At 44.6% G+C, this 26963-nt stretch overlaps 1 protein-coding gene across 2 annotated transcripts in view; it reads left to right on the forward strand.

Moving 5' to 3' along the window:
- The window catches only part of LOC147103092 (ephrin type-A receptor 7-like), a 204419-nt gene that overhangs the window by 88040 nt on the left and 89416 nt on the right, over positions 1-26963 (forward strand). For both annotated transcript variants that reach the window (XM_085962412.1, XM_085962413.1), the window contains exons 2-3: positions 12973-13037; positions 18851-19520. In XM_085962412.1, coding sequence (XP_085818538.1) covers positions 12973-13037; positions 18851-19520 — 735 coding nt within the window. The remainder of the gene's footprint in view (positions 1-12972; positions 13038-18850; positions 19521-26963) is intronic.

Here is a 26963-nt window from a genome sequence, read left to right on the forward strand (position 1 = left end):
ACTCGTGTCTGCAATTTGTAACCTGCAAAGGGATCAGGAATACTCATGTTGTGAAGACATGAAACGCAGATAATTGCATATCCAGAGATTACCCAGACATGTTGCATTTCCTGGAATCCTCCTGAAACGGAAAGTGGGAATAGGTAAGGCTTTACAAGTTCTATAATCACAGGAGCTGCGCCCAAGGACTGGAGAAAGCCAGATCTTATCTTGGTAAGAAGCAGTGACTTGAATCATCATTTCAGATCAGTTTGTCCAGCATCTTTAGTGAAGAACATACCTCACCCCTAGATGCAATCAGTATTCATCTAAAGACTTGAGGCCATATGGAGTAGTTACCCGAGCTTTAGAAGTGAACGATCACGCCTCAAAGAAATGGCAGATGGAATGTATTGTAGATAAATGTAATGCACATTGGTACAGGAAACATGAGATGTGTACATAGTGAATAAGTGTCCAACGGCAAGGGTGGCAATGGAAAATAAATTGGGTTGGGTTATCAATTATCAGCATCTCTCCAATGTGAAACTGTTATCAATAAGAATACTCTTGTATTTTGGGTGTATCTTTAGTGCACTTGATTTATAAGTTGAAATGGGCTAATTTAAACATGTATAAATCATTGGTCAAGTCACACTGGGAGAAATGTCTGCCGTTTTGTGTACTTCACCCATGTCAGAAATATGTGGAATAGGCTTCCATCAAAAACAGTTAATGGTATGTTCATCAACTTTTCTTAACCTCATATTCATTTAGTATTTTTTAAGAATGGATTTGAATGTTCAAAGGCTAGCTAATGTCACCTGTGGAATGCAACTGATTAGCACTGAAATATTGCCAAAATTAGGTAGGAGATTTGGGAGAAATTTGATTTTCTTGCACAATTTATCTCCCTCAGAAATACATTGAATAGTAGCCTTAATGTTGTAAAATATGTGGAAGGAATCCATTAGATGAGCTGAATCGCTTTATCTTGTTTCATGTTTATGTCAGAGGTGCCGTCTTGTGGATGAGATGTTGAACCGAGGCCCTGTCTGCCCCCTCAGGTGGATGTAAAAGATCCCATGGCACTATTTCAAAGAAGAGCAGGGGAGTTCTCCCCAGTGTCCTGGCCAATATTTATCCCTCCATCAACATCGCTTTTATAAAAAAAAACAGATCATCTGGTCATTTATCTCATTGCTGTTTGTGGGAGCTTGCTGTGTGCAAGTTGGCTGTCGCGTTTCCTACATTACAACAGTGACCGCACTTCAAAACTACTTAATTGCCTGTAAAACGCTTCGGGACATCGAGGTTGTGAAAGGTGCTATATAAATGCAAGTATTTCTTTTATGGTCTACTGCCAATTCTTTACTTTTCTTTTCGTACACCGAAAAGAACGTTCCGTTATAAATGTGGAATTTAGAATGGAAATAATAAAAATAAGGTCACAATTTATGACTTTAAAGTGGAGGCTGAATTGCGTCTGTGTCCAGACCCAGTTATCCCACACGCTCTAATCCCGTTTCACCTGTAGCTTGCACTTAATCTTGACTCTGTGCAGTGCCGCAGGAGATCAACCAACGATATATTAAAACTGTATGTGGGTCTCGCACTCCTTATTCTGTAACATAGAAGTGCACGCCCTAACCCTAAATGTAACTTCATCAGCTGCAGATCCCCCCCCCCCCCCCCCCCCATGCCTATACCTACAGTTTCACTAACGGGGTATTCGCCTTGACCAGACTATCCATGGGAAAAGCATCGGGAGATCCACGAGTAGATTCTCACAGCGCAGCTTGAAGTTTTTAGAGAAAGCAACTTGCTGTTCCTAGGGAATCAGCTGGTGTGGGTGGTGGGGAGAGAGGCTGTGTAATCGAAAAGTCATGGTGTGAGCTTTAGACAGAGCAGGCTTGATGGGCTGAATGGCCTTGTGTCACTCCAGACTTTGTGTTCTTCACTGCAGATTTACAATTTCTTTAAATAATTGGCTGGGTTTGCTTTCCCAGGATGCAAGGTGCTGCTGTCCCTGATGAGCTCAGAATGGTTGTACAAGACTGACTGTTGAATGGGAAGAACCAATTTGACATGGTGTTGCGTGAGATTGATTAAAGATACCCTTCAGTGTTGAGTGGAGATTAGCACTCCGGAGGTGATTTTAACATTGGGCAATGGTGTGAAATGGCCGATGCCGAATTAGCCGCACACTATAGACTCGCCTGATTTTCCTTTTCATTGGAGTCCATTCAAGCGAATATTGAGCGGGTGTACAATGAGCTGTCAGTTCAACGACTCCCATTTCACACCATTGCCCAAAGTAAAGATGACCCCCAAGAATGTGTACATTGATGCGCTGTATTGTCGAGGTTCCCTTGCGTTGGCACTTGATTGTGGGTCTACAATTAGAATCATTGAAATTTACGGCACAGAAGGAGGCTATTTGGCCCATCATATCTGCACTGGCCGACAAAGAGCTATCCAGCCTAATCCCACTTTCCAGCACTTGGTCCGTAGCCTTGCAGGTTACGGCACTTCAAGTGCATATCCAAGTACTTTTTAAATGCAATGAGCGTTTCTGCCTCTACCACCCTTTCAGCCAGTGTGTTCCAGACCCCCACCACCCTCTGGGTGAAAAAAAGTTCTGCTCAACTCCTCTCATCCTTCCTTCTACCAATTACTTCAATCTATGCTCCCTGGTTATTGATCTCTGCTAAAGGAAATAGATCCTTCCTATCCACTCTATCTTAGACTGGGTATTATGTAATGAGAAAGGATTAATTAACAATCTTGTTGTGCGAGGCCCCTTGGGGAGGAGCGATCATAATATAATCGAATTCTTCATTTAAGATGGAGAGTGAAGTAGTTGACTCGGAGACTAGGGTCCTGAATTTAAATAAAGGAAACTACGATGGTATGAGGCGTGAGTTGGCTAGGATGGATTGGGGAATGTTAAAAGGGTTGACGGTGGATAGGCAATGGCAAACATTTAAAGATCACATGGATGAACTACAGAATTTGTTCATCCCTGTTTGGCAAAAAAATAAAACAAAAAGGGTGACTCAACCGTGGCTAACAAGGGAAATTAGGGATAGCATAAGATCCAAGGAGAGGACATATAAATTGGCCAGAAAAAGCAGCAAACCTGAGGATTGGGAGAAGTTTAGGATTCAGCAAAGGAGGATAAAGGGATTAATTAAGAGGGGGAAAATAGAGTATGAGAGTAAGCTTGCAGGGAACATAAAAAGCTTCTATAGATATGTGAAGAGAAAAAGATTGGTGACGTCAAGAATCAGAAGTCCGAATCAGGGGAATTTATAATGGGGAACAAAGAAATGGCAGACCAATTAAATACATACTTTGGTTCTGTCTTCACAAAGGAGAACACAAATAACCTCCCAGAGATGTCAGGTAACATAGGGTCTAATGAGAGGGAGGAACTGAATGAAATCAGTATTTGTAGGGAAATGGTGTTAGGGAAATTGATGGGATTGAAGGCTGATAAATCCCCAGGGCCTGATAATCTACATCCTAGGGTACTTAAGGAAGTGGCCTAGAAATAGTAGATGCATTGCTGGTCATCTTCCAAAATTCTATAGACTCTGGAATAGTTCCCATAGATTGGAGGATAGCTAAAGTAACCCCACTATTTAAAAAAGGTGGTAGAGAGAAAACGAAGAATTATAGACCGGTAAGCCTGACATTGGTAGTGGGGAAAATGCTGGAGTCCATTATAAAAGATGTAATAGAGCACTTGGAAAACAGTGACGGGATCGGACAAAGTCAACATGGATTTACAAAAGGTAAATCATGCTTGACTAATCTACTGGAATTTTTTGAGGATGTGACTGGTAGAATAGATAAGGGAGAACCAGTGGATGTGGTATATTTGGACTTTCAGAAGGCTTTCGATAAGGTCCCACAAGAGATTAGCATGCAAAGTTAAAGCACATGGGATTGGGGGTAAGGTACTGACTTGGATAGAGAACTGGTTGGCAGACAGGAAGCAAAGAGTTGGAATAAACGGGTCTTTTTCCGCGTGGCAGGTAGTGACTAGTGGGGTACCGCAGGGATCGGTGCTAGCACCCCAGCTATTCACAATATATATTAATGATCTAGACGAGGGAACTAGAGGTTATAACTCCAAGTTTGCAGATGACACAAAGCTGGGTGGGCCTGTGTGCTGTGAGGAGGATGCAGAGAAACTCCAGTATGATTTGGACAGGTTGGGTGATTGGGCAGATGCAGTATAATGTGGATAAATGTGAGGTTATCCACTTCGGTGGCAAAAACAGGAAGGCAGATTATTATCTGAATGGCAATAGATTGGGAAAAGGGGTAGTGCAATGAGACCTGGGTGTCCTTGTGCACCAGTCGCTGAAGGTAAGCATGCAGGTGCAGCAGGCGGTTAAGAAGGCAAATGGTATGTTGGCCTTCACAGCGAGAGGATTCGAGTACAGGAGCAAGGATGTCTTACTGCAGTTGTACAGGGCCTTGGTGAGACCACACCTTGAGTATTGTGTGCAGTTTTGGTTGCCTTATCTGAAGAAGGATGTTCTTGCCATGGAGGAAGTGCAGCGAAGATTCACCAGACTGATACCTGGGATCGCAGGAATGATGTATGAAGAGAGATTGGGTCGATTGGGCTTGTATTCGCTAGAGTTTAGCAGAATGAGAGGGGATCTCATTGAAACATAAAATTCTAACAGGACTAGATGCAGGAAGGATGTTCCCAATGGTGGGGGAGCCCAGAACCAGGGGTCAGAGTCTAAGGATAAGGGGTAAGCCATTTAGGACTGAGATGAGGAGGAATTTCTGAGAGTGGTAAACCTGTGGAATTCTCTACCACAGAAGGCAGTTGAGGCCATTTCATTAAATATATTCAAGAAGGAGTTAGATATATTTCTTAAGGCTAACGGGATCAAGGGATATGGGGAGAAAGCAGGGACAGGGTACTGAATTTGGATGATCAGCCATGATCTCATTAAATGGCGGAGCAGGCTCGAGGGGCCGAATGGCCTACTCCTGCTCCTATCTTCTATGTTTCTATCCAGGCTCTTCATAATTTTATACACCTCAATTAAGTCTCCCCTCAGCCTCCTGTGTTCCAAAGAAAACAACCCCAGCCTATCCAATCTTTTCTCATAGCTAAAGTTCTCCAGAGTGCAATCACACCTTTGCTGTAATGTGATGACCAGAACTGAACGCAATATGTTAGCTGCGGCCTAACTAGTGTTTTATGCAGTTCAAGCATAACCTTCCTGCTCTTGTATTCTATGCCTTGGCTAATAAAGGAAAGGATCCTGTATGCCGCCTTAACCATCTTATCTACCTATCCTCTTACCTTCAGGGATCTGTGGACATGCACTCCAAGGTTCCTCTGCACCTCTCTGTATCCTAACATTTATTGTGTATTCTATTGCCATTGAAATCCAGGAACTGGTTTTAACAATGTACACACGGGAGTTTCTGGCTGTGAATCTGATTCACTAGCTGGGAGAGAGCTCTGTGTGTGTTGATGCATGCACAGTGCTCTGGACTTGCTCAGTAAATTTTAAATGAGCTTTGCTTCTGCACGCAAAGTACTCGCAAGGCTGCTCTGCTGTGGCACAAACGTGACCGCAGCCCAAGACACTGGTTTTTACAAAATGTGAAGTGATTGTCTGAACCCCTCTGTGCTGAGCAGTAACGTTTGATAACTTGGGCATTTCTTTCTCTTCTTCCCAACCCCCCCCCCCCCCCTCAAAAAAAAAAAAAAAAAAAAGTGCAGGAAGAATATCCTTTATAGGAAGATTGGTAATTAAAATTCACTCTTTACTAGGATCTTAAATTTGACACAGTTTGTTTAAGTCGACAGGTTTATTCCATCTGTTTCATCATACTAGATGTTGCACTGTTACATTCTCTGACTGGAGAATTTTTTTTGTGACTAATGACTACGATACAGCGCACGTCCTTGCACATGCGCAACTCCGCAGAGTGACTGGGTTGACGCATGCACACGTCGGACACTACAGGGATTTTACAGTAGTCACCATTGTAGGCGTCAGCCATGGCTCAGTGGGTAGCACTCTCGCCCCTGCCTCAGAAGGCTGTGGCTTTGTCTCGCTCCAGAGACCTAATCCAGGCCGGCACCCCAGTGCAGCGCTGAGGGAGTGCAGCCCTCTCGGAGGTGCCATCTTTCGGATGAGGCGTTCAACCGAGGCCCCCGTCTGGTGTCTCGGGTGGATGTAAAAGATCCCGCAGCACTATTTCGAAGAGGAGCAATGAGTGGAGTTCTCCCTTGGTGTCCTGGCCAATAGTTATCCCTCAACCAACGCCTAAAAGAGATTGTCTGCTCATTTAACTCATTGTGGGAGCTTGCTGTGCACAAATTTGCTGCCGCGTTTCCTACAGTACAACTGTGACTACACTTGAAAAGTACTTAATTTGACTGTAAAGTCCTTTGGGAAATCCTAAGGTGTATAAATGCAAGTCTCTCCCTCTTCCTCTTTTTCTCTCCCTGTTCCTCCCCTTCTGGACGCCACTTTCTATTTGGTGGAGGGGAATGGCCCCACCCACCATGGACTGCTGCTGCGCCTCCCATTAGACGGTGTTATTAGATCAGAACACCCCCCCCCCCCCCCCCCCCCCGCGACGACATTGTCACCTTGCCGCACCGTGGGGGCTTGGACCTATTTCTGATCTTTGCTCTTGAGCTGGCTTTCTGATCCGTTCACACGACCAGCCTGGCAAAAAAAAACTCCCTAGCAGTCCAGCCTGGGCTCGCAACCAAAGCCAGTGATCTCGGTTCCCTGTAGTGGTCTTGCTTGGTTTCATTCTGTCTCCCATTCTGCCAGCACATTTCACACCTAATCTAGAGCTGCCTTTTGTCTCCACTAGTCCTATCACCATCTCGTCTCGTTTTGAATACCTCTTAATGTCTCTTCACTTCTCTCTTGTTCTCTCCCAGCCTGGCCTCTTAATCTATTTCATTTCCTGTGCTTCTTTAGTCTTGACAAAGGGTTTTCACCCGAAACGTTGACTCTATTTTCTCTCCAAAGATGTTGCCTGGCCTGCTGAGTTTTTCCAGCATTTTCTGTTGCTTGGTTTCATTCTGCGCTGCTTCTAATCCCTCTGCCTGTTTCTCAAATGGTCTTTAAACTTGCTGGGTGGGTGGGGGAAATCACACATCACACTGTGTGTCGGACCACACCCCACTGCCTCCGGTACTTCTTTTTCTAAAACTGAAACACTCTGCCATCTCAGCAGCAATCTGACCTTGCAAGATTGAATCGCTGCTGTTGCAACAAAAAAAAACACTTCTTTTTCAGAAACTACTCCCCAGCACCTCAGTTTTTTGCTCCGGTGTGCAGCGTATTTATAGCTCAGTTGGCAGCACTGGAATAGGCTCTTGTCACAATAGGATTGTGCCACAGCTTCACTCCTCCTTTGCCCAGATGAGTCAGCATGTGCACCGTGTCCGAATGTACATGCACACTACCGAATCGTATTCCCAGCGTTTTTATTTGGGAATTGCGACCCCTGACTTGGGGAGGGGGAAAGGTGTACAGATGCTGCTCCCAGAAACTGTTCTCCCCCCACCCCCAAGTCTAAGCCATTATAAAGAAGTCACACAAGGAAAATGCAAGTGACATTACCTGAGTCCTTTCAGGCTTGAGAATGACCCCATGCTGTTTTGTGCCTGGTGCGACACCATTGTGTATTGAGCTACTGGTTAACGAACGGAGCATCTCTCCGTTCCGAAAAAAAAACATTGCTGTTGTGTCTGTGTATAAGACGCAGACTGCAGGAGAAACGGTACAACAGGTGTTTACTCAACGTGGCTCACACGGGAACTGAACTGTACAGATTCCTACTCAGTGCTATATACAGGTGTGGTCACTGCCGGTACTGCAGTATACATGAGCTGTAAAAGATAGTTTCCCCCTTAAAGGTATATACATTACAATTCCTCCCCTTTTTAGATTAACAGTACCATAACACTCATTTAACAATTAAATATCAAACTAATTACAATTAACACTTTTAACATGCAACATTAGCTGAAAATAGTCTATTTATATATTCAGTCTTTGGGGAGGCTTCCTGATCCTTTCTGGATAGCGCCTTTCCCGAGTGTCTTGCTCTTGGTGCAGAGGCGATTCTGGCCCCCTGTTGTCGGTTGATTCATCAGCTTCCGATGCTATTGTTTCTGGGGTAGATGCGACCTGTACGTCGGGTTCATCACCCGGTACGTATGGGCGAGGCATCGAGTTGACTTGTTCCTGTGACTCTAGGATCTGGTCAGCATGGCGTCTCACGATGCTCTCCCCAACGTCCACTGTGTACATTAGTGGCCCCTGCCGTGTGTATATCATTCCTGGCTGCTATTTTTCTGTTCGGTAGTCGCGGGCCAAGACTGGTTGCCCTACATTGAAGCTTCTCATGGATGTGCTGGAATTGCTTACTCTCAACATCTCTTCGTACGTTTGGTCTGAGCAAATCCAGGCGAGATCTTAACCTTCGGTTGAAGAACATCATGGCTGGGGCCTGGTTGGTGACTGCATATGTCACATTCCGGTAGGCGAACAGGAAATTGTCCACCTTGTGCTGCAGCGGAATGTTGTCATTGTACATAGCCTTTATTGCCTTCTTAAAGGTTTGTATGAACCTCTCAGCCAATCCATTTGTGGCTGGATGATACGGGGCGGATGTGTAATGCCTTACCCCATTCTTTTTCAAGAACCTCCGGAACTCTTCGGACACAAACTGTGGTCCGTTGTCGAAGCAAATCTGTTCTGCCAAGCCATTCCTGGCAAAAATGGTCCGTAGGACTGCAATAGTTTTCTCCGTGGTGGTGGAGGACATTTTGATGACCTCGGGCCATTTCGAGTGCGCATCCACGGCTATTAAAAACATTGAGTCCATGAATGGACCAGCAAAATCAATATGCACCCGTTGCCATGGAGATGAGGGCCACTCCCATGGGTGTAGAGGGGCCTGTGGTGGTGCATTTTGGAGTTTCTGGCATCCTGAGCAGCTCTTGGTCAGGTCCTCGATTTGTTTATCGATTCCTGGCCACCACACATAAGCCCTGGCTAGGCTTTTCATTTTTACCCCTCCCAGATGACCCTCATGAAACTCATTGAGCACTCTATCCCTTAACTTGGGTGGAATTACCACTCGGGATCCACACATCAAGGTCCCCCGGCACACTGACAGCTGTTCTCTCCTTGTCAAGAATGCTGGCAACAGTGAGTCGCCATGTGCTGGCCATCCCTTCGCCGTCAAATCATATACCCGAGACAGTGTCGGGTCATTTCGGGTTTCCTTTTCGATACAAGCGTTAGTTACCGGTAGGTATTCAACTATAGTCGAATGGAATATTTCGACAGGATCCATTCCTGGTGCTTCCTCCACAGTAGGCAGTGGCAGGCGTGATAGCCCATCAGCATTTCCATGCTGTTTCGTGCCCTTATATTCAATCTCATAGTGGTGCGCCCCTAGAAAAAGTGACCATCTTTGTAGTCGTTGCACAGTCATCACCGGAACGCCCTTCTTCGGATTTAAAATGGAGACAAGAGGCTGGTGATCAGTCAGCAAGGTGAATTTCTGCCCGTGCAGATAGTGATTGAACTTTTTCACTCCCCACACTAGGCTGAGGGCCTCCCTGTCAATCTGGGCGTAGTTACGCTCGGCTGAGGTTAGTGATCGTGACGCGAAGGCTATTGGCCTCTGAGCCGTCCGAGAATTTGTGCGACAGCACCGCTCCAATGCCGTAAGGTGACGCATCACATGCCAACCGAATTGGTAATGCTGGGTTGTAATGGGCCAATACCTCTTTCGATGTGATTAGTGTTTTGCTCTTCTGGAAAGCTCGTCTACATTCGTCACTCCACTTCCATGGCACCCCAGTTTGCAGTAGGGTGTTCAGTGGGTGTGGTATTGGAGACAAATTTGGCAAGAACTTATGGTAGTAGTTTACCAGCCCGAGGAACGACCTCAGTTGTGACACATTTTCCGTTGCTGGAGCCTTGACTACTGCCTCAATCTTCTCCGGGGACTTATGTAACCCCTCTTTATCGATAACGTGGCCACAATACGAGATCTGTTTTCTAAAAAACTCGCATTCAGGGCGGTTAGCTCGGAGCCCATATTCCTGCAATCTAGTGAGCACCTGCTCCAGGTTGGCAAGGTGATCACTGTCATTTTCGCCCGTGACCAGGATGTCGCCCAAATAACACTGGGTCCCTGGGATCCCTTGCAGGACTTGTTCCATTGCCCTCTGCCAAATAGCCGGAGCTGATGCTACCCCGAATACCAGCCGGTTGTATTGGTAGAGACCTTTATGGGTGTTGATTGTGAAGTATTTTTTTGATGCTTCTTCTACCTCCATTTGCAGATACTCCTGGGCCAGATCAATCTTAGTGAAGCGTTTCCCTCCAGATAGCGAGGCAAAAGTATCTTCAATCCGCGGAAGTGGATATTGTACGGTGTGAAGGACCGGGTTCACTGTTACCTTAAAGTCCCCACAGATGCGAACCTTCCTTGGTTCCCCAGGCATGCTGCTCAATGACTTTTTCATCACGGGGACGATGGGTGTTGCCCACTCGCTCCAGTCTACCTTGGACAGTACACCTGAACGTCCCTGATTCTACAGCTCTGCTTCGATGGCTGGGCGGATCGCATAAGGTACCGGTCTGGCCTTAAAATATTTTGGGCTTGCGTTTTCTTCAATTTTAATCATTGCTGTCATGCCTTTTAGTGTTCCGAGTCCTTGCTGGAACACTTCTTTCGCGTCAGTTAGGATCTTTGACAATCGCCCAGGTGTGACGTCGTCATCCTTTTTGTCAGCCACAGTCAGTGCATGTATGGAATGCCAATCCAGTTGTATTTTCCGGATCCATTCACGTCCCAGTAATGGTGGTCCTCCATCTTGCAATACATACAGGTCTAGTTTTGGTGTTTCCTTACCGTTCTATATAATGGTCACCCTTATTTTTCCTTTGGGGTAGACTTTTTGCCCCGTGTACGTCTTCAAAATAATTTTTGTGTCTCTCAAGGGTATGTTTGAGAATAGCCGCTCGTAGTGCCGTCGGTTTATGAGTGTTAGGGCTGATCCTGTGTCCAATTCCATCTTTACCTGGACTCCTGCTATCTTGAGAGTGACCCAAATGGCTCAGTGATCCTCCATTGTGATCACATTATGTAGTTTCAGACAACTCAGTTCCCTGCTTTCGGAGTCGTTATCACTCTTTTGTTCGTCTGAACTATTCTCCGTCATCTTATGTACCTTCTTCTACTTTTCTTTGGTAGGTTTCTTATTGCTGGTTTTCTTTCCCGACCTGCAGACTTGTGCTATGTGTCCTACTTTTCCACACTCTCTGCACACTTTGTCTTTGAACCAGCAATCATTCTGGTCGTGTGTTGTTCTGCCGCAGCGATAGCACTTCTCTGTTCCATATGACATTTTGTTTGTGCCATATTCTTGCGATCTCTGTTATATCCCTGCAGCGCCCCCTGCTGCTGCTTCATATGATACCGCAATGCTGAAAGCCTTTTCCAGCATAAGGTCCTTTTCAGATAAAAGCCGTTTCTGGGTTCCTTCACTTTGAAGCCCACACACAAACTTGTCCCTTAAGGTATCTGCCCGTCCCGCTTCAAACTGGCAGTGTTTCGATAGTTTGCGCAGTTCTGTTAAATAATCAGCATTGCTTTCATCCTTATGCTGGTTCCGTTTGTGAAACTTGAATCTTTCTGCTATCAGCAGCGGTGTGGGGTTTAAATGTTCCTGTAGTATCGTTACTATGTCTTCAAAACTCTCTTCCATTGGCTTCGTTGGGGTTACTAGATTTCGTAATAACCCATACGTCTTTGCACCCATTAAATTTAACAATACCGACGCTTTCTTGTCATCTGACACCTCATTTGCCTTGCAGTATACCTCTATTCGTTCGACATATGTAGTCCAATCTTCGACTTCATTGTCAAATGCGGTGATATTGCCACTCTTCGGCATTTTGGGTGTGGTTTAAAGTGGCGTCTCCCAATGGCTTAAAATGGCGTCTCCCGCGCTTTCCTTCCTCACCCGCTGCTGCCAACGCCACTCCCGGCGGTTCTCATGGCAATGGCGGCGCCCTGTAGGTTTTGCGCGCTTCTCCTGCGCTGCTGCCAATGCAGCTCTCGGCGGTCCTCGTGGCAATGGCGGCGCCTCGTGGGTTTCTGCGCGTCCGTCTCTCCCTCTCTTCGATGCTGCTCGGCCCCTGAACACCGGCTGCGCCCTGTGCGCTCTGCCCTCTCTCTCTCTCCCCCGTCGACGCTGCTCGGCCCTTTGCTGTGCCGCTCGGTCGGGCTCTAGCCCGCCGCTGTCCGGGAAGGGTCTGCGCACTACCTGTTGCCAGCCCGTTTCGCTGGACCACCGCGACTGGAAAGCCAAGCCTGGCTCTCGACAGCCTCCCCCGCAATTCTCGAGTCTCTGCTGGATGACTGGGCGGTTGCCCGTGGTCGACGCCCGAGTCTCTGGCCTTGACCTCCAATCCACTGATCTCCAGGAATGAATCCCCAGGAGGTGATGCAGAGTTGCAGGTAGGTTCGAACTTGCCTTGTCGCCAATGTTGTGTCTGTGTATAATAAGACACAGATTGCAGGAGAAACGGTACAACAGGTGTTTACTCAACGTGGCTCACACGGGAACTGAACTGTACAGATTATTACTCAGTGCTATATACAGGTGTGGTCACTGCCGGTACTGCAGTATACATGAACTGTAAAAGATAGTTCCCCCCTTAAAGGTATATACATTACAATTGCTTTTGCAGGGGGGTTGGTGGACAAAGGGGTAATTTTCCCCCCCCCCCTCCTCAATTATTCCTGCTTCCCAACCTGAGCAGGGTCTGTGTGTGATGGGAATGTTTTTTTGTGGCATACAATGAAAGGCTTGAGATGCAACAAAAATGGATCAACTTTTTACCTGCTTTTCACTAATGGTTATTTTCCTGTGTGTTTACACTTCAGTTGTTTTGCTGGATTCTAAAGAGTCGCAGGCTGAGCTGGGATGGACTGCGCACCCATCCGATGGAGTAAGTATGAACCGCTTTCCTTATGTTTGCCAGTCAGGCGACCTTTTGTGTTGTATTTGGGTCAATCAGTAAAAGCCAGAATCTGATGACCCACTGCTGCCACCATCAATCTCAGAGAAAGAAGTGGGTCTGAATTGATTATTAGACATTGCGGATCAAGAGGCTCCTTTCTTCCTGTCCTCCTGTGTCCTTCTGATTTGAGGTGAAGCGTATAGTACAACTGCCTTAGGGTAGCAGGACCTAACTGAGCAGCAATGTGTCTGAGTGTGAGTGTGTGTTTTTAAAAGGAATTTAATTTACAACCAGTTTCTAGTTATGCTTGAATGTTTGGCAAGCTTGTGTTGTCATGGTATGAGTTACTGTACCTATTTATTGATGTCCTTGGTCATTTTGTGTTGCTAAACCAATAGTGATCAAATTGCTAATTCTGGGTGCTGAATACATTATATCCTAGTTCTACCTTGAAGTACTCGTACCAGTATACAGATTCTGAGGATTCACATTTAGGCTGTTCTTGAAGGCCGTTCACTTTCAATTTATAGGATGCATCCCACCCACCTTCAGAAATCTAGGAAATTCTACATTAACATGACCAGCCTTCTAATAAGGATATTACATTTTGGCCCCTTTTTATTTTTATTAAATGCATGCATTCTTGTGCTCATCAAGAGATGGAATTCAAGTGCTTGGGCAATGGATTAATTTGGGCAGCCAGTGTCGGCATCAAGCATTCCCAGATCGGGCATAACGTGATTGTTTACCGAGTAAAGCTCCCCCGCCCCCCCACCCCTACTTTGCCTCAAGAACATGCCTTGGCCCCAGCTCCAGAAGAGAACTCCTACCCCAACAGTGTGCCATTTTTCAATTTCCCACGTCAGCCAGCTTGCGTGCTCTCTGAATTAGATTGCCAAATTCGGGCCCATTTTTGTAGGGTGGTCCCATTCCCACCAGGAGCTGAAATGAGACTGGTCAGCTCACTTCAAGCTAACACTTTGCAGCCAGCAGACAAGTGCCTGCCTGGTTAAGAGAGTATTAATATTTGGTTGTTTCAATAATAAATTATACAGAGATCCTTCAAAAGAGACAGCTGACTAGCGAGTATTCACGGCCTGCAGCTTAAAACTCCCTGAAGGGACATAATTACCTCTTTTAAATAATGCCTTCCAGTGGAATCTTTAACACAATTATTACCTGCCACCATTATTCATTTACTTTGGAGATTACTCTTTTATTGATTTTGAGATCATTGAATATGTCCTAAGGTTGAGAGTATTTGTTTACTCAGATATGCTGTCTGATAAAATGATTCTGTCTTGGGCACTAAAGACATGAGCACTGCTGTTGCTCGGATAGAACTGTAGTCACTTAATACCTTTTTACAATGTGGTCTACAAAGAACAATCTAAATTGTACATAGCAGTTGTGTGCCTTTGTTCTAAAAACCTGTTCTGGCAATAGTGTCAAATAAATCTACCAGATGATGGAGGAAAAGGGATAGGGAGGTGAGGGAGAGAAGGCATGGACGTCACTTTTTCTGGGTGGATTTAATGCAGTTTTAAATTCCCCTGGTTTTAGTTGACCTTGGGTGACTGCGGTCATCTATCGGTCGTCTTCTCCCGGTTGCGAGCTCTGGTTTTGATGGGCCTCAAACAATCTCTCTTCCACTCTTCATGATCCTCTTTTCCTTCACCAGCCTACCGGTCTTGCCCCTTTGCTTACCCTTACCCCCCCCCCCCCCCACCCTCCCCCACTCCCTTTTACTGCTGATCGTGGCTCGGCCTGTTCATGGAACCACCTGATTTTTTGGCCTCTCAATTCAGCAAGCACACATTGAGCATTGGGCCACTCGCCGACTGTATTCTAATGAGGTACATGCCTGAAAATGATTCAGCTCTCCTGTTGAAGGATCCGGGCAGGGGCAGTGGATGTTTGGCCGTAAGTTTAAAATCAGCCCCCTAATGCCCAAAGTAAGGTTTTAACCAGAATAATAGAGATAAATGCATATTTCACAATAACATGATTATATTCATCAATTGGATTGTCTTTTGTATCTTTTGATACCTTCATTACATTATTTTTACATGGAAGTCTCAACCTCTCCCAATAGCTTGGGCTTGATATTTTTGTCCTGAGCGGTGACCATTTTAGCTGAAAGCAGAGCTGGAGTCTGAGCATTGTAAGGTACAAAATTTTCCAGGATGCATTAATAGCATTTAATCAGCTCCGCTAATACAATGTTTCTCCTTGATCTCTAATAGCACCTGGGGCATTTCTTTCCAAATAATTTGAAGTAAACCTATGTCCGGATAATTCATGATTTTTTTTTTCCAAGGGTGTGTGAAAGAAGAAAGAACCCTACTTCAAATGTGACAGATTGCACTAATTACACACTTGAGCATAAACAAAAATTGCAACAAATTATAAATTCCATTCCATTATTTTTCCTCTGTGGAATAGTCAAATTGTATGTCTGTCTCTTCGGAGTTTGTGTGATTTGAATACAAATTGGGTGATGAATTTGAGTGGCTTTTTAATTTAGTGTTTTAAATGAAAGCTTTTCATTTTTATTTCAAAAGGTGTATTGAGCTAAGATGCAGACATCTTTCCTCATCTTAATTTGAGTCATTTTATTTTTAGTCTGAAAAGTGAATTGAATTTTGAAACAACAACAACTTGTATTTATATAGCACCTTTAACATAGTAAAACATCCCAAGACACTTCACAGGAGTATTATAAGACAAAAAATTCGACACTGAGCCACATAAGGAGAAATTAGCGCAGATGACCAAAAGCTTGGCCAAAGACTTAGGTTTTAAGGAGTGTCTTAAAGGAGGAGAGAGAAGCGGAGAGGTTTAGGGATGGAATTCCAGAGCTTAGGGCCTAGGCAACAGAAGGCATGGCCGCCAGTGGTTGAGCTATTATAATCAGGGATGCTCGAGGGCAGAATTAGAGGAGCGCAGATATCTCTGGGTGGTGGTGGAGGTTGTGGGACTGGAGGAGATTAGAGAGAGACCTAGAAAGATGCATGTCCAGGAACCAATCACAAAACACTGAATTCAAAGCTTGCCGAGATCTCTTAGAAACATATACACCATTGCTTCAATATGGGAGACCCACCTCCCGTGCTTTCGGATCCCTGCTTTTCCCCCTCCCCTTACAGCTGACCGGCCCAGTGAACCAAACCCCAGGTTCCCCTGCTACAGTGATGCCAGACCAAAGGATCCTCCCTCCCCATGAGGCCACACTCCAGCATCACCCCTCCAGTGCTACTGAAGCTGAGAGCCACTCCACACTGCAGCTAAACCCCACACCTCCCCAGTACTGCTAAATAGCTACCTCCAACTGTATGCCCTCATAGATAAAAGAAAATATAAATATAAAGGGCCACTCATTTACAGTTGTCACAGAATTTGATCTTTGAAGCCTCGATTTTAAAAATAAATTCTAGAATTCCACAAATCCCCTCATCCTTGGAGGACATGTGAATTTCTTTGCGTTTCCCAAAATGGTTTGAAACAAACTGGAGACTGAATTCTCAAAGCCTTACTTCAGGTACGTTTCACAATCTGCCCCTTTCCTAATAGGAATGGCTCAATTTTACCTTGCAAAAGCACTGTGTTTCACGGCACGGTATCTTTTTGTTGACATTTGGAAAAGAAAGATTTTGATTTTTCTCCGTGGGAAAAGTTGAAGAGGACCTTGCTCTTCCCATACTATCAGACTCTGACAAGCCCGAATGCTAACAGGATCTAGTGCTCACCACCCCTGCCCCCCCCTATACTCTCAATTCCCGGAGATCCCTCCTGGCACTCACAAGCCACTATACCACCCTAGTAATACCTCCAGACCCTGGGACCCTACATACAGTTCCCCTGACCCAGACAAAACTTGGAAAAATGCCATGGGCTGTCAGCTCGGTGATCTATTAAAAATCTAACGCTCGCAGACATCCAGATGCCACAGTTTGTTAGAGATGCAGAACAATCTCGTATGCTGAATGCTTCCGAGCCGCAGCCTGAAGCTGATGCATGAGAATCAGCAAAGTTCCCTCACGAGACAACAACTCTGAGAGCTGCAACTTTACAGGCACTTTCTACTCTGCCCAATTCACTAACCAAATAACAGCTAAACTCTCAATCAACCTGAGCCTGTTTTTACTAAAGTCAGGATGGTGTGTGGCCTTCGAGGGGAACACCACCACCTCCAAGTCACACGTGGACTGCAGAGGTTCAAGAAGGCAGCTCACCACCACCTTCTCGAGGGCTATTCAGGATGGGCAATAAAAATGCTGGCCTTGCCAGCGACGCCCAGATCCCATGAACAAAAAAAAACTAAAAGTTAGACTTTGATCTTAACGGGACACTGGTGGATCGTAGTAGGGTAATATATTGTGCATTACATGGTGTAGAACTCCTGTCATTATAAACCAACACAGCATCTGACTTACTCTTCAAAAGTGAAAGGCACAAATAGAAGAAATGTTCAATGTAAACAATTATTAAATTATTGTGTTCTTACAACTAAACATAAGTAGGATAACAGATTTGCAAAATACGGCACTGGTAGAGAAAACCCTCACTTAACTATGTAGGATTGAGAATGAACAGCTTCTAGTGGAGCAAAATGTTAGTTTGCAATAAAGATTCATCAAAACTTCCACTCTAATTGCCAACAATGACTTGCTCTTGCATAGTATCATTTACATGGTGAACTGCCCAAGGTGCTTCACTAGAGGGGGTGGACAGCAAGTAGGAGGTTGGAGAAGAGTTAGGGGAGTTAACCAAAAACCTGGCTCAAAAGGTAATTTTTGAGGAAGCTTTTGAAGTTGGGCAGAGAAGTGGACAGTTTTGGAAAGAGAATTGTAGAGTGTAGGGCTGTGAGGGCAGAAGGCAGTTTTGTGTTGTGATTGAGGCTGCACAAACTGATTTTGGGTAGGATATTTACAGCCAACAGGGTTTCATCCCATTGATCTGGGCTGGATTTGAACCACTGCATTGCCACGCCAAGGCACAGCATGGGGTAGATGCAGCATTGCACTCCCTCCACTCAGCCTCAGCAATGCTCCTCATGGAGGCAGAAGGTTACAGACTAATCTACAACAGCGCCCAGTCCCCTGTTGTGGAGAATTTAATTGTTATCCATTTGAAGAGTGATATCTGATAAGAAAATGATAGCATTGAGACTCTGTTTGTATAGAAATAAAAGATTTGGATGAAGGGAGGTTGGATACACTCTCCCTCATGTTTATTGTATACTAAACTAGTCTATCTGGTGTTGTCCTACCCACTCCCAAATCATCGGAACAGGAGTAGGCCATTCAGCTTCTCGAGCCTGTTCCTCCATTCAATTAGCTTATGACTGATCTGTATCTTTTACTCCACCTTGGTTCTGTAACCTTTAATACCCTTTCCTAACAAAAATCTATTAATCTCAATTTTGAAATGTTTAATTGACCCCTAGCCTCAACAGCTTTTTGGGGAAGAGTTTTCCAGATTTCCACTGCCCTTTGTGTGAAGAAGTATTTTCTGACATCACCTCTGAACGGCCTAGCTCTAATTTTAAGGTTCCGCCCCCTTGTTGTGGATTCTCCCCACCAGAGGAAATAGTTTCTCTCTATCTACACTCACAACTTCTTCGATCATCTGAAACCCCTCAATTAGATCACCCCTTAAATCCTGACCATGCATCTCATTTTGGACTGGAGGAGGAAAAAAACCATGACAATGTTAGATTCCAACTAATGGAGGAAGAGGATTGCTGATTACCAATGTCTTGTTTTGAGACTTTAAAATGTTGTTTTGTCTCTCTTCAGTGGGAAGAGATCAGCGGCGTGGATGAGAACTATAAACCAATCCGCACTTATCAGGTCTGTAACGTCATGTCTCCCAACCAAAACAACTGGCTTCAGACTGGTTGGATTACACGGCAGAACGGGCAGAGAATCTTCATTGAACTGAAGTTTACATTAAGAGACTGCAACAGCATCCCAGGAGTGGTTGGAACATGCAAAGAGACATTTAATCTTTACTACATTGAGTCGGACAGTGACATTGGCAGAAACATTAAGGAGAGCAAGTACGTGAAAATTGACACGATCGCTGCGGATGAAAGCTTCACGCAAGGAGATCTCGGCGAGCGCAAAATGAAACTTAATACCGAAGTTCGCGAAATTGAGCACCTTGGCAGGAAAGGATTTCATCTCGGCTTCCAGGATGTCGGGGCTTGCGTGGCCCTTGTTTCAGTAAGAGTTTATTACAAAACTTGCCTTTCCACGGTGCAGAGTTTGGCCGTCTTTCCAGACACTGTGGCAGAAGCTGCCTTTTCGACTCTTGTGGAAGTGCGGGGATCGTGTGTTAATGACTCCGAAGCAGAAATGGACAACCCTCCCAGGATGCACTGCAGTGCAGAAGGCGACTGGTTGGTACCTATTGGGAAATGTACTTGCAGTGCTGGGTATGAGGAGAAAGCTGGCAGGTGTGAAGGTAAGCACTTTGTTGCAGAATGTCAGGGCATGCTTCTTTTCAGTCCGAGAGGGCTTTGGGTTGGTAATACAAAAAGACACCAATGGGATCTGTATCGATTGGGTCAATGGTATTGTTAGGAGTTACTGATGTGTTTTTTTCCCCAAAATTCTTGGGATGTGGCAAATGCAAGTAAAGCTGCATATATTGTCCATCCCCAGTTGCCCTGAGAAGATGACGGTGGGCCTTCTCCTTGTACCACTGCAGTCCTTAAAATGATGGTGCTCCCACAATGCTGTTAGATAGAGAATTCCAGGATTTTGAATCCGAGATGACCAACAAATGGTATTTTCCTAAGTCAGGGTGGTGAGGAACTTGGAGGTGATGTTCTCGTGAGGTTGCTGCTCTTGTCCTTCTTGGTGACAGGGATGGAGTGTTGTCTCAGTAAGCTTGGTGAGTTGCTGCAGTACATCTTGTAGATAATATACACTGCAGCCACAGTGAGCGGTGGATATTGAGTTCAGTGGCAGGGATGCCGATCAAGCAAAACTGCTTTGTCCTGGAAGAGGTCAAGGTTCTTGAGTAGTGTTGCACCTGCACACATCCAGGTAAGTGGTGAGATATGCATCATGCTCCTGACTTGAGTCTTGTAGATGGTGGAGAGGTTTTGAGGCGAGCCACTCCTGGGCGTACCCAGCCTCTGCCCTGCTCTTCTAGCCCCAGACTGTTGATATAGCTGCTCTAACTAAGCTTCCGGTCTGTGCTGAATGTTGATGGTGGGGTACTCGGTCATGATGGTGCCTTTTCTTGTTGCTGATGATCATTACCTGGCACTTGGGCATGAATGTCACTTGTCAGCCCAAGTCTAGTTGATGTTCAGGACCAGCTGTGGGCTGGTGGGGGCTGCTCCTTTATCGTAGGATTTGTTAATGGAGCTAAATACTGTCAAATTTTTAGCAAATAGCTCCAGTCTTGATCTTGTGATGGGTCACTAACGAAGCAGCTGAAGATGTTTTGGCCGAGGACATTTCCTGTGAATCTTCTGTAGTGATGTCCTGGGGCTGAAATGATTGGCCTCCGACAACCTCAACCATCTTTCCTGTGTGTCAGGTTGACTCCAGCTGCTGGAGGGCTTTTTCCTTTGACCCCAATTAACCTCCGTTTAGCTAGGGCTCCTTGGTGACATACTTGGCCGAATGCTACTGATGTCAAGGGGAGCTACTCTCGCCTATCTTGTGGCATTAAGCTCTTGCATCCATCTCTGGATCAAGACCAGGTCAGAATCAGTAGCCAATGGTTCTAACAGAACCTGAACTGAACGTCGATGAACAGGTGATTGGTGAGAAGGTGTTATTTGATGGCACTGTTCTTTTATTGTTCGATCATTTTGCTGATGATTGGGAGGAAGGTGATATGTCAGTTGACCTCATTAATGTTCCTAGAAGAGAATGCTTTGCTGCACTATATCGAAGACTACAATTTTAATCTAGACTTTTCTGGAAGGCAAGGCCTATCCTTTTGCATTGCACATAGTTGTGTAGTTAATTGGAGTCTATGCTAATATTGCTGCAACTCATTTCCTTTTTGACTCTTGAAGAGAAAGAGAGAGAGATAGTCTTCACATTGTGTCCATGATGAATACTAGGTGCATAAGTTGCTTGGATATAAGGAAATTAAGTAATAAATTTGGTGAAATTTTGCTGAAAACCGTTCTCTAATGTTGCTTGGAGATGAATGCTTTAAAGTGCTTGACGTATTTGCTGTGTGCTTGGAAATAAATTGACAGCTTTTAAAAATGGATTTAAACTTTAGCCTTTTCTCTCATTTTAGGCCACCAATCATTGCATGCTCCTCCACCACGGGGAAGGCTTCCAGAATGTAGAAATAACTCTAATTTTAAGCATTTGTATGCTAATTTATATATTATGTTGTTTAGCCATTTTAACCGGCGCTAGCCTGATTTAAAATAAAGGAACTTCTAACTCTGATTTCTTTACATAGAAACATAGATAGGAGCAGGAGTAGGACATTCGGCCCCTTGAGCCTGCTCCGCCATTCAATGTGATCATGGCTGATTATCCAAATTCAGTACCCTGTCCCTGCTTTCTCCCCATATCCGTTGATCCCTTTAGCCTTAAGAAATATATCCAACTCCTTCTTGAATATATTTAATGAATTGGCCTCTACTGCCTTCTGTGGTAGAGAATTCCACAGGTTCACCACTCTCTGGGTGAAGAAATTCCTTCTCATTTCTGTCCTAAATGGCCTACCCCTTATCCTTAGACTGTGACCCCTGGTTCTGGACTCCCCGACCATCGGGAACAGCCTTCCTGCATCTAGTCTGTCCAGTCCTGCCAGAATTTTATAAGTTTCAATGAGATCCCCTCTCATTCTTCTAAACTCCAGCGAGTATAAGCCCAATCTCTCCTCATGTCTTTCCTGTCATCCCAGGTATCAGCCTGGTGAATCTTCACTGTACTCCTTCCATGGCAAGAATATCCTTCCTCAGATAAGGATATTTAGAACCCTTTCACTGTGTGATTAGGCCAGAAGGTAAAGTGCAACAATATAAATTTACACCATTTCCCCACCCCTTTGTTTGCACAGAGAGGAAGGGTCTAAACTCTGCATGGTGCTCTATCTATTAGCCCAGCTGGGAAAGTGGCAGCATGCCTGAGTGTTGCACTACCCTGAGATCCTGGCACGCTCTAATTCAGGTCTTTAAAATGAATGAGGGATTCAGTAGGGTCGATACAGAGAAACTGTTTCCTCTTGGGGAATCCAGAACAAGGAAGCACAATCTTACAATTTAGAGCCAAGGTCGTTTAGGAGTTAAGTCAAGAAGCACTTTTTCACACAATGTGTAGTAGAAATCAGGAACTCTTTCCTCCCCCCCCCCCCCCCCCAAAAAAAAAACAAAAGCTATGGATGCTGGGACAATTGGAACTTTCAAGACAGAAACCGATAGATTTTTGTAGGCAATGGTATCAAGGGATATGGATCAATTGCAGATAACTGGAGTTGAGATAAAGATCAGCCATGATTTGATTTGAATAGCGGAGCAGACTTGAGGGGCTGAATGGCCTGCTCCTGTTCATATGTTTATGTACTGTTAATTGCTCAAGGGCACTGTACCCTTCAGTGGCTGAGACCCCACCAAAAGCACAAACATAAATGTAATTTAAGGCCAATACTTGATACAATTTATTCCAATTTTCTGCAATATTCTTCAAAGATTGAGATAACCTACACATCCCTGCATTCTATGTACATGGATAATTGGAGGAAAAATAATAATCTTCCTTTGTTTGATCCTCTAACAGCATGTAGCATTTCACAAAAGAAAGGTTACAGGCAACCGGCCCCCATCCCTCCGTCAATGACACGCTGGAAAGGAGAAAGAAATTGCATTTATGTAGCACCTTTCACTTACAACATCCCAAAGCGCTTCACAGCCAATTAAGTACTTTTGAAGTGTAATCACAGTGGCAATGTAGGGAAATGGGGCAACTAATATGCGCAAAGTAAGATTCCACAAACAGCAATACAATAAATGACCAGATAATCTGTTTTGGTGATGTTAGTTGAATGATGAATGTTGGACAGGAGACACCGAACTCCTGCAGCAAATTATTTAGCAGTTACCCAAACCACTTCTTTATCTGGGAAGAGTATGAAAAAACTGATGAGGGCAACAGTGGCCACCATTAATACAATAAATGCTCACAAGTTCACCAAATCCCTGTGATACCAGCATAATTTACTGCTGGGACACTGTAAACATTGAAATAGTCACTTGGTATTTGAAGATGTGTTGTAAGGTTGAAGGAGAATGAATTGGACCTTGCCTTCTAGTGTTGTTCTGATGGGCCAAGGCTGACTTTTTTAATAGACGGACTGTCTTTGTCAACGCGCAGTTACCATACAATATTGGGAGAAGAGCAGGGAATTCTCCCAGTGCCCTGGTCAGCATTGTCCCCTCAACCAACAGCACGAAACGCAGATAAACTGCACATTCATCTCATTCCCTCTTTATTAGAACATGCGCATCTTGGCTGCCACGTTTCCTTACACAACCATGACTGCGCTTCAAAAGTGAGGAGTTTGGGATGCCTTGAGGCTATGATAAAGCACTACACGATGCAAGTACTTTCTTTCTACCAAAATGTCAGTGAGAATTCACAGACAAAGTGTTTTAATGAACAACTGCCGCAGAACTTCCTTTCTTCCCCAGCTGCCTATTTAGTGTGGATTTAAAAAAAATATTTTCTAGTTTGCACAATCTTTGGGTGGCATCAGCAGAATGTGCTTGAAACTCTGCAGGTTCCTAAGATGTAGCTTTGGCCCTGAATGTACACGTCTTGGGGTTACAGACACTTTGTGGTAAAACATTCCACTGTGTCGGATCCTGGTGAATGCAAGGAGTACAAGTTGGGAAATTCCACACTCCCATCCCAACAATTTTCTGCCCATGGGAATGTGTAAATTTACGATTTCGGGTACATTGGAATTTTTAACCCTTGTACCATTTTGTTTCGGCTGTAAATCTGCAAGAATGATTTTGGTTTGTGTAGAATGCAAACTCCCCACCTAGTGTTGTGAATTTTTGGAAATGTGTAGAATCCTTGTATGATACGCCCCATCCTTCCAGCCCTGGCTTTTGAAACAATGAAGAAGAAAGAATGAACTTGCATTTATATAGCGCCTTTCACAACTGCAGGACATCCCCAAATGCTTTGCAGCCAATGAAGTACTTTCAAAGTGTTGTCACTATTGTAATGTAGGAAACACAGCTGCCAATTTGTGCACAGCAAGCTCCCATAAACAGCAGTGAAATAAATGTCTAGATCTTCTTTTTAGGTGTTGGTTGATTGATAAATGTTCGACAAGACACCGGGGAGAACTCCCCTGCTCCTCTTCGAAATAGTGCCATGGGATCTTTTACGTCCACCTGAGAGAGCAGACACGGTCTCGGTTTAACGTCTTATCTGAAAGACAGCACCTCTGATGGTGCAGCACTCCCTCAGCACTGCACTGGCGTGTCGGCCTGGATTGTGTGCTCAAGACTCTGGAATAGGGGTTGAGCCCACGATCCTCTGACTCGGAGGCGAGATTGCTACCACTGTATCACGGCTGACACTTAATTTCAAATCTGTTTCTGTAAAACGCACAGTCCTTTGCTGCCCTGGATGCCCATTTTACATGGTTGGGTATATGAAAAGCACGGTGGTAGGGCGAATGCTGTGAAATTGCACACACGATGCAGTTATCCCATTTTGCCCCTATCTTGCATGGATTGCATGCCACATTGGTGTGCAATCTTGCTACCCTTCAATATTGTTTTTGAGACTTTGGACAATGCGGAAATCTTTATCCCTGTTCGTTGGGTGTAGCTGAATTGGAAAATCTACCTTCCTGTTACCATGCAATGGGACCTTTAGTGGCCTGGCCAATAGGAGATCTTCCCTGATAGAGTCAGGCAGGTATGTATCAAGAGGGCATTTCAGTTCAGCGTCACTGTTTGACCCATCAGGCATCCTTTCAGTGTGTCTACTTAACTGTTCCCATTTGATATGCCCCAACATTTACAAATTACTAGCGGAAAAAAAACCTTGTTTTGTAACCTCGTCCTACAGTTGTAATCTACTTTGGGACTATTGTTTTTTTTCCAAATAGAGCTGTCGCAGTAATGTCATGAAGTTGTGTTTTTTTTTCCTCTAGCATCTTCTTTGGTGAAAGTCAATTACTTAAACCTATCAATAAAATGGCTACAGGAGAAGGAAGTGTAATACTCTGGAACTTGTAGCGATCTGTGCTGGTTACCTTGCCTTTTCCTCTTTGGCTGCTGATGGTAGCTGCAAAGCGAGTTGTTAGCCTGTCACTTGTTAGGCATAAGTCTGTGTCTTTACAAGTTTATTTCATCTGTGTATATAATATACACAAACACTCACACACAAAATGGACGGGCAGATTTTAGTTCATCTTTGTTTGCTGTTCTTGACTAATTGAGCTATTCAAGTGCTCGACGCCAGCTGTGTGCAGAACCGCGTATAATGTGCCGTGTCCCTCAACAGATAAAATACTGCGATTGAGATTTCTTTGCGTCACCAAAACATGGTACCTCACGAGACTGATCCAAGTACATGCCTTGGTTTCATAACTGGCTACTTGAAGAAAATCGTTGGGATTGTAAAATCTGTCTACCTTCATAGCACACATCAGCTTTCTAAATGCCTTTTGTGTCAGTGTGCTCCAAAAAGTAAAGATGTTGAAATTAGAAACCGGCTGCATTGAGCATTTGCTGAAACTCATTATTGCCAGCTGCTGTCTTTCTGTAAGTTCCATGTTATCAAACTTAACCCTTTCACTGTGCTGAATAAATCAGCTTGGTGTGTTTAGCTCCACACATGTTCTTTTTAGAGTACAAATTCCCTTTGTCAGCACAACCTAGAGTTAAAGTTCACCAGTGACTGCAGTCAGTGAATGTTTTGTTGCAGATTGCCATTTTATTTTTAGATTTGCAGTGCTGTCCTCCAATAATCAACATTGCTTATAATATCTTCAAAAGGGTTTTGCTAAAAATAAAATTGTTGCTTTTATCTGCGAAGCCCAATATGACCATAATTGGGTCTAGTTTGCCAGTCCCATGCTAAGTTCGGAGGCTGTTCGCTTCTTTAGGTCAATAACTCTGAGCTCCATCTTCATTATAGCCCGCTGCCGTGCCCTTTGCCCTGCATGCTAACCTTGTCCTCAGTAGTTTCACTGATTTAGCATGTTTACACACCGATTCACCTGTAGGAACAAGGGTGTGGAGCACTCAATCTGCTGATGATTAATACTCTCTTCCTGCGCGATTAGCAACATTTGTTTTTCCTTCCGATATTTCAGGCGAGCTGTGTCCATGCAGCAACCTGATATGCAAATTTCAGGACCGGTTTCCCAACTCTCTGTTGGTTCTGTGTTGATGGCGTCAGCAGTTTTTCAGCCTCTTGTCGCCTTGTAAGCGAGGTGGAAGAAGAATACTCGGAGTAGCGTCTTTCCATTTCCATTCCATGTCAATAGATTTTTTTCTTTTCAAATCTGTGCAGAAGTTCTTGATCACCACGCTGGCCATATTTCAAGTGGTAATGGATGACTGACTGCTTGTATTGTCCTTGGGAATTGAGAATAGGCTGGTCAAGTTCTTCAATCAGCCAGCTATCCCTGATTTCATAGTAAGTGTAGAGGGTTATTCTAATTCAATCACATTTTCTGCTGCTATTTCAAAGCATATTTTGATGCTTTTGGAAGAAAACTGTTTGGGGCCCGAACCGTACCACCGCTCTCCATTGGTGCTGACCAGATGAGTGACATAGAAAGAAAGAAAGACTTGCATTTATATAGCGCCTTTCACGACCACCGGACATCTCAAAGCGTTTTGCAGCCAATGAAGTACTTTTGAAGTGGAGTCACTGTTGTAATGTG

The sequence above is a fragment of the Somniosus microcephalus genome, chromosome 20, assembly GCF_052327205.1.
Source record: "Somniosus microcephalus isolate GS21.2 chromosome 20, FLI_Smic_1.0, whole genome shotgun sequence".
Lineage (NCBI taxonomy): Eukaryota > Metazoa > Chordata > Chondrichthyes > Squaliformes > Somniosidae > Somniosus > Somniosus microcephalus.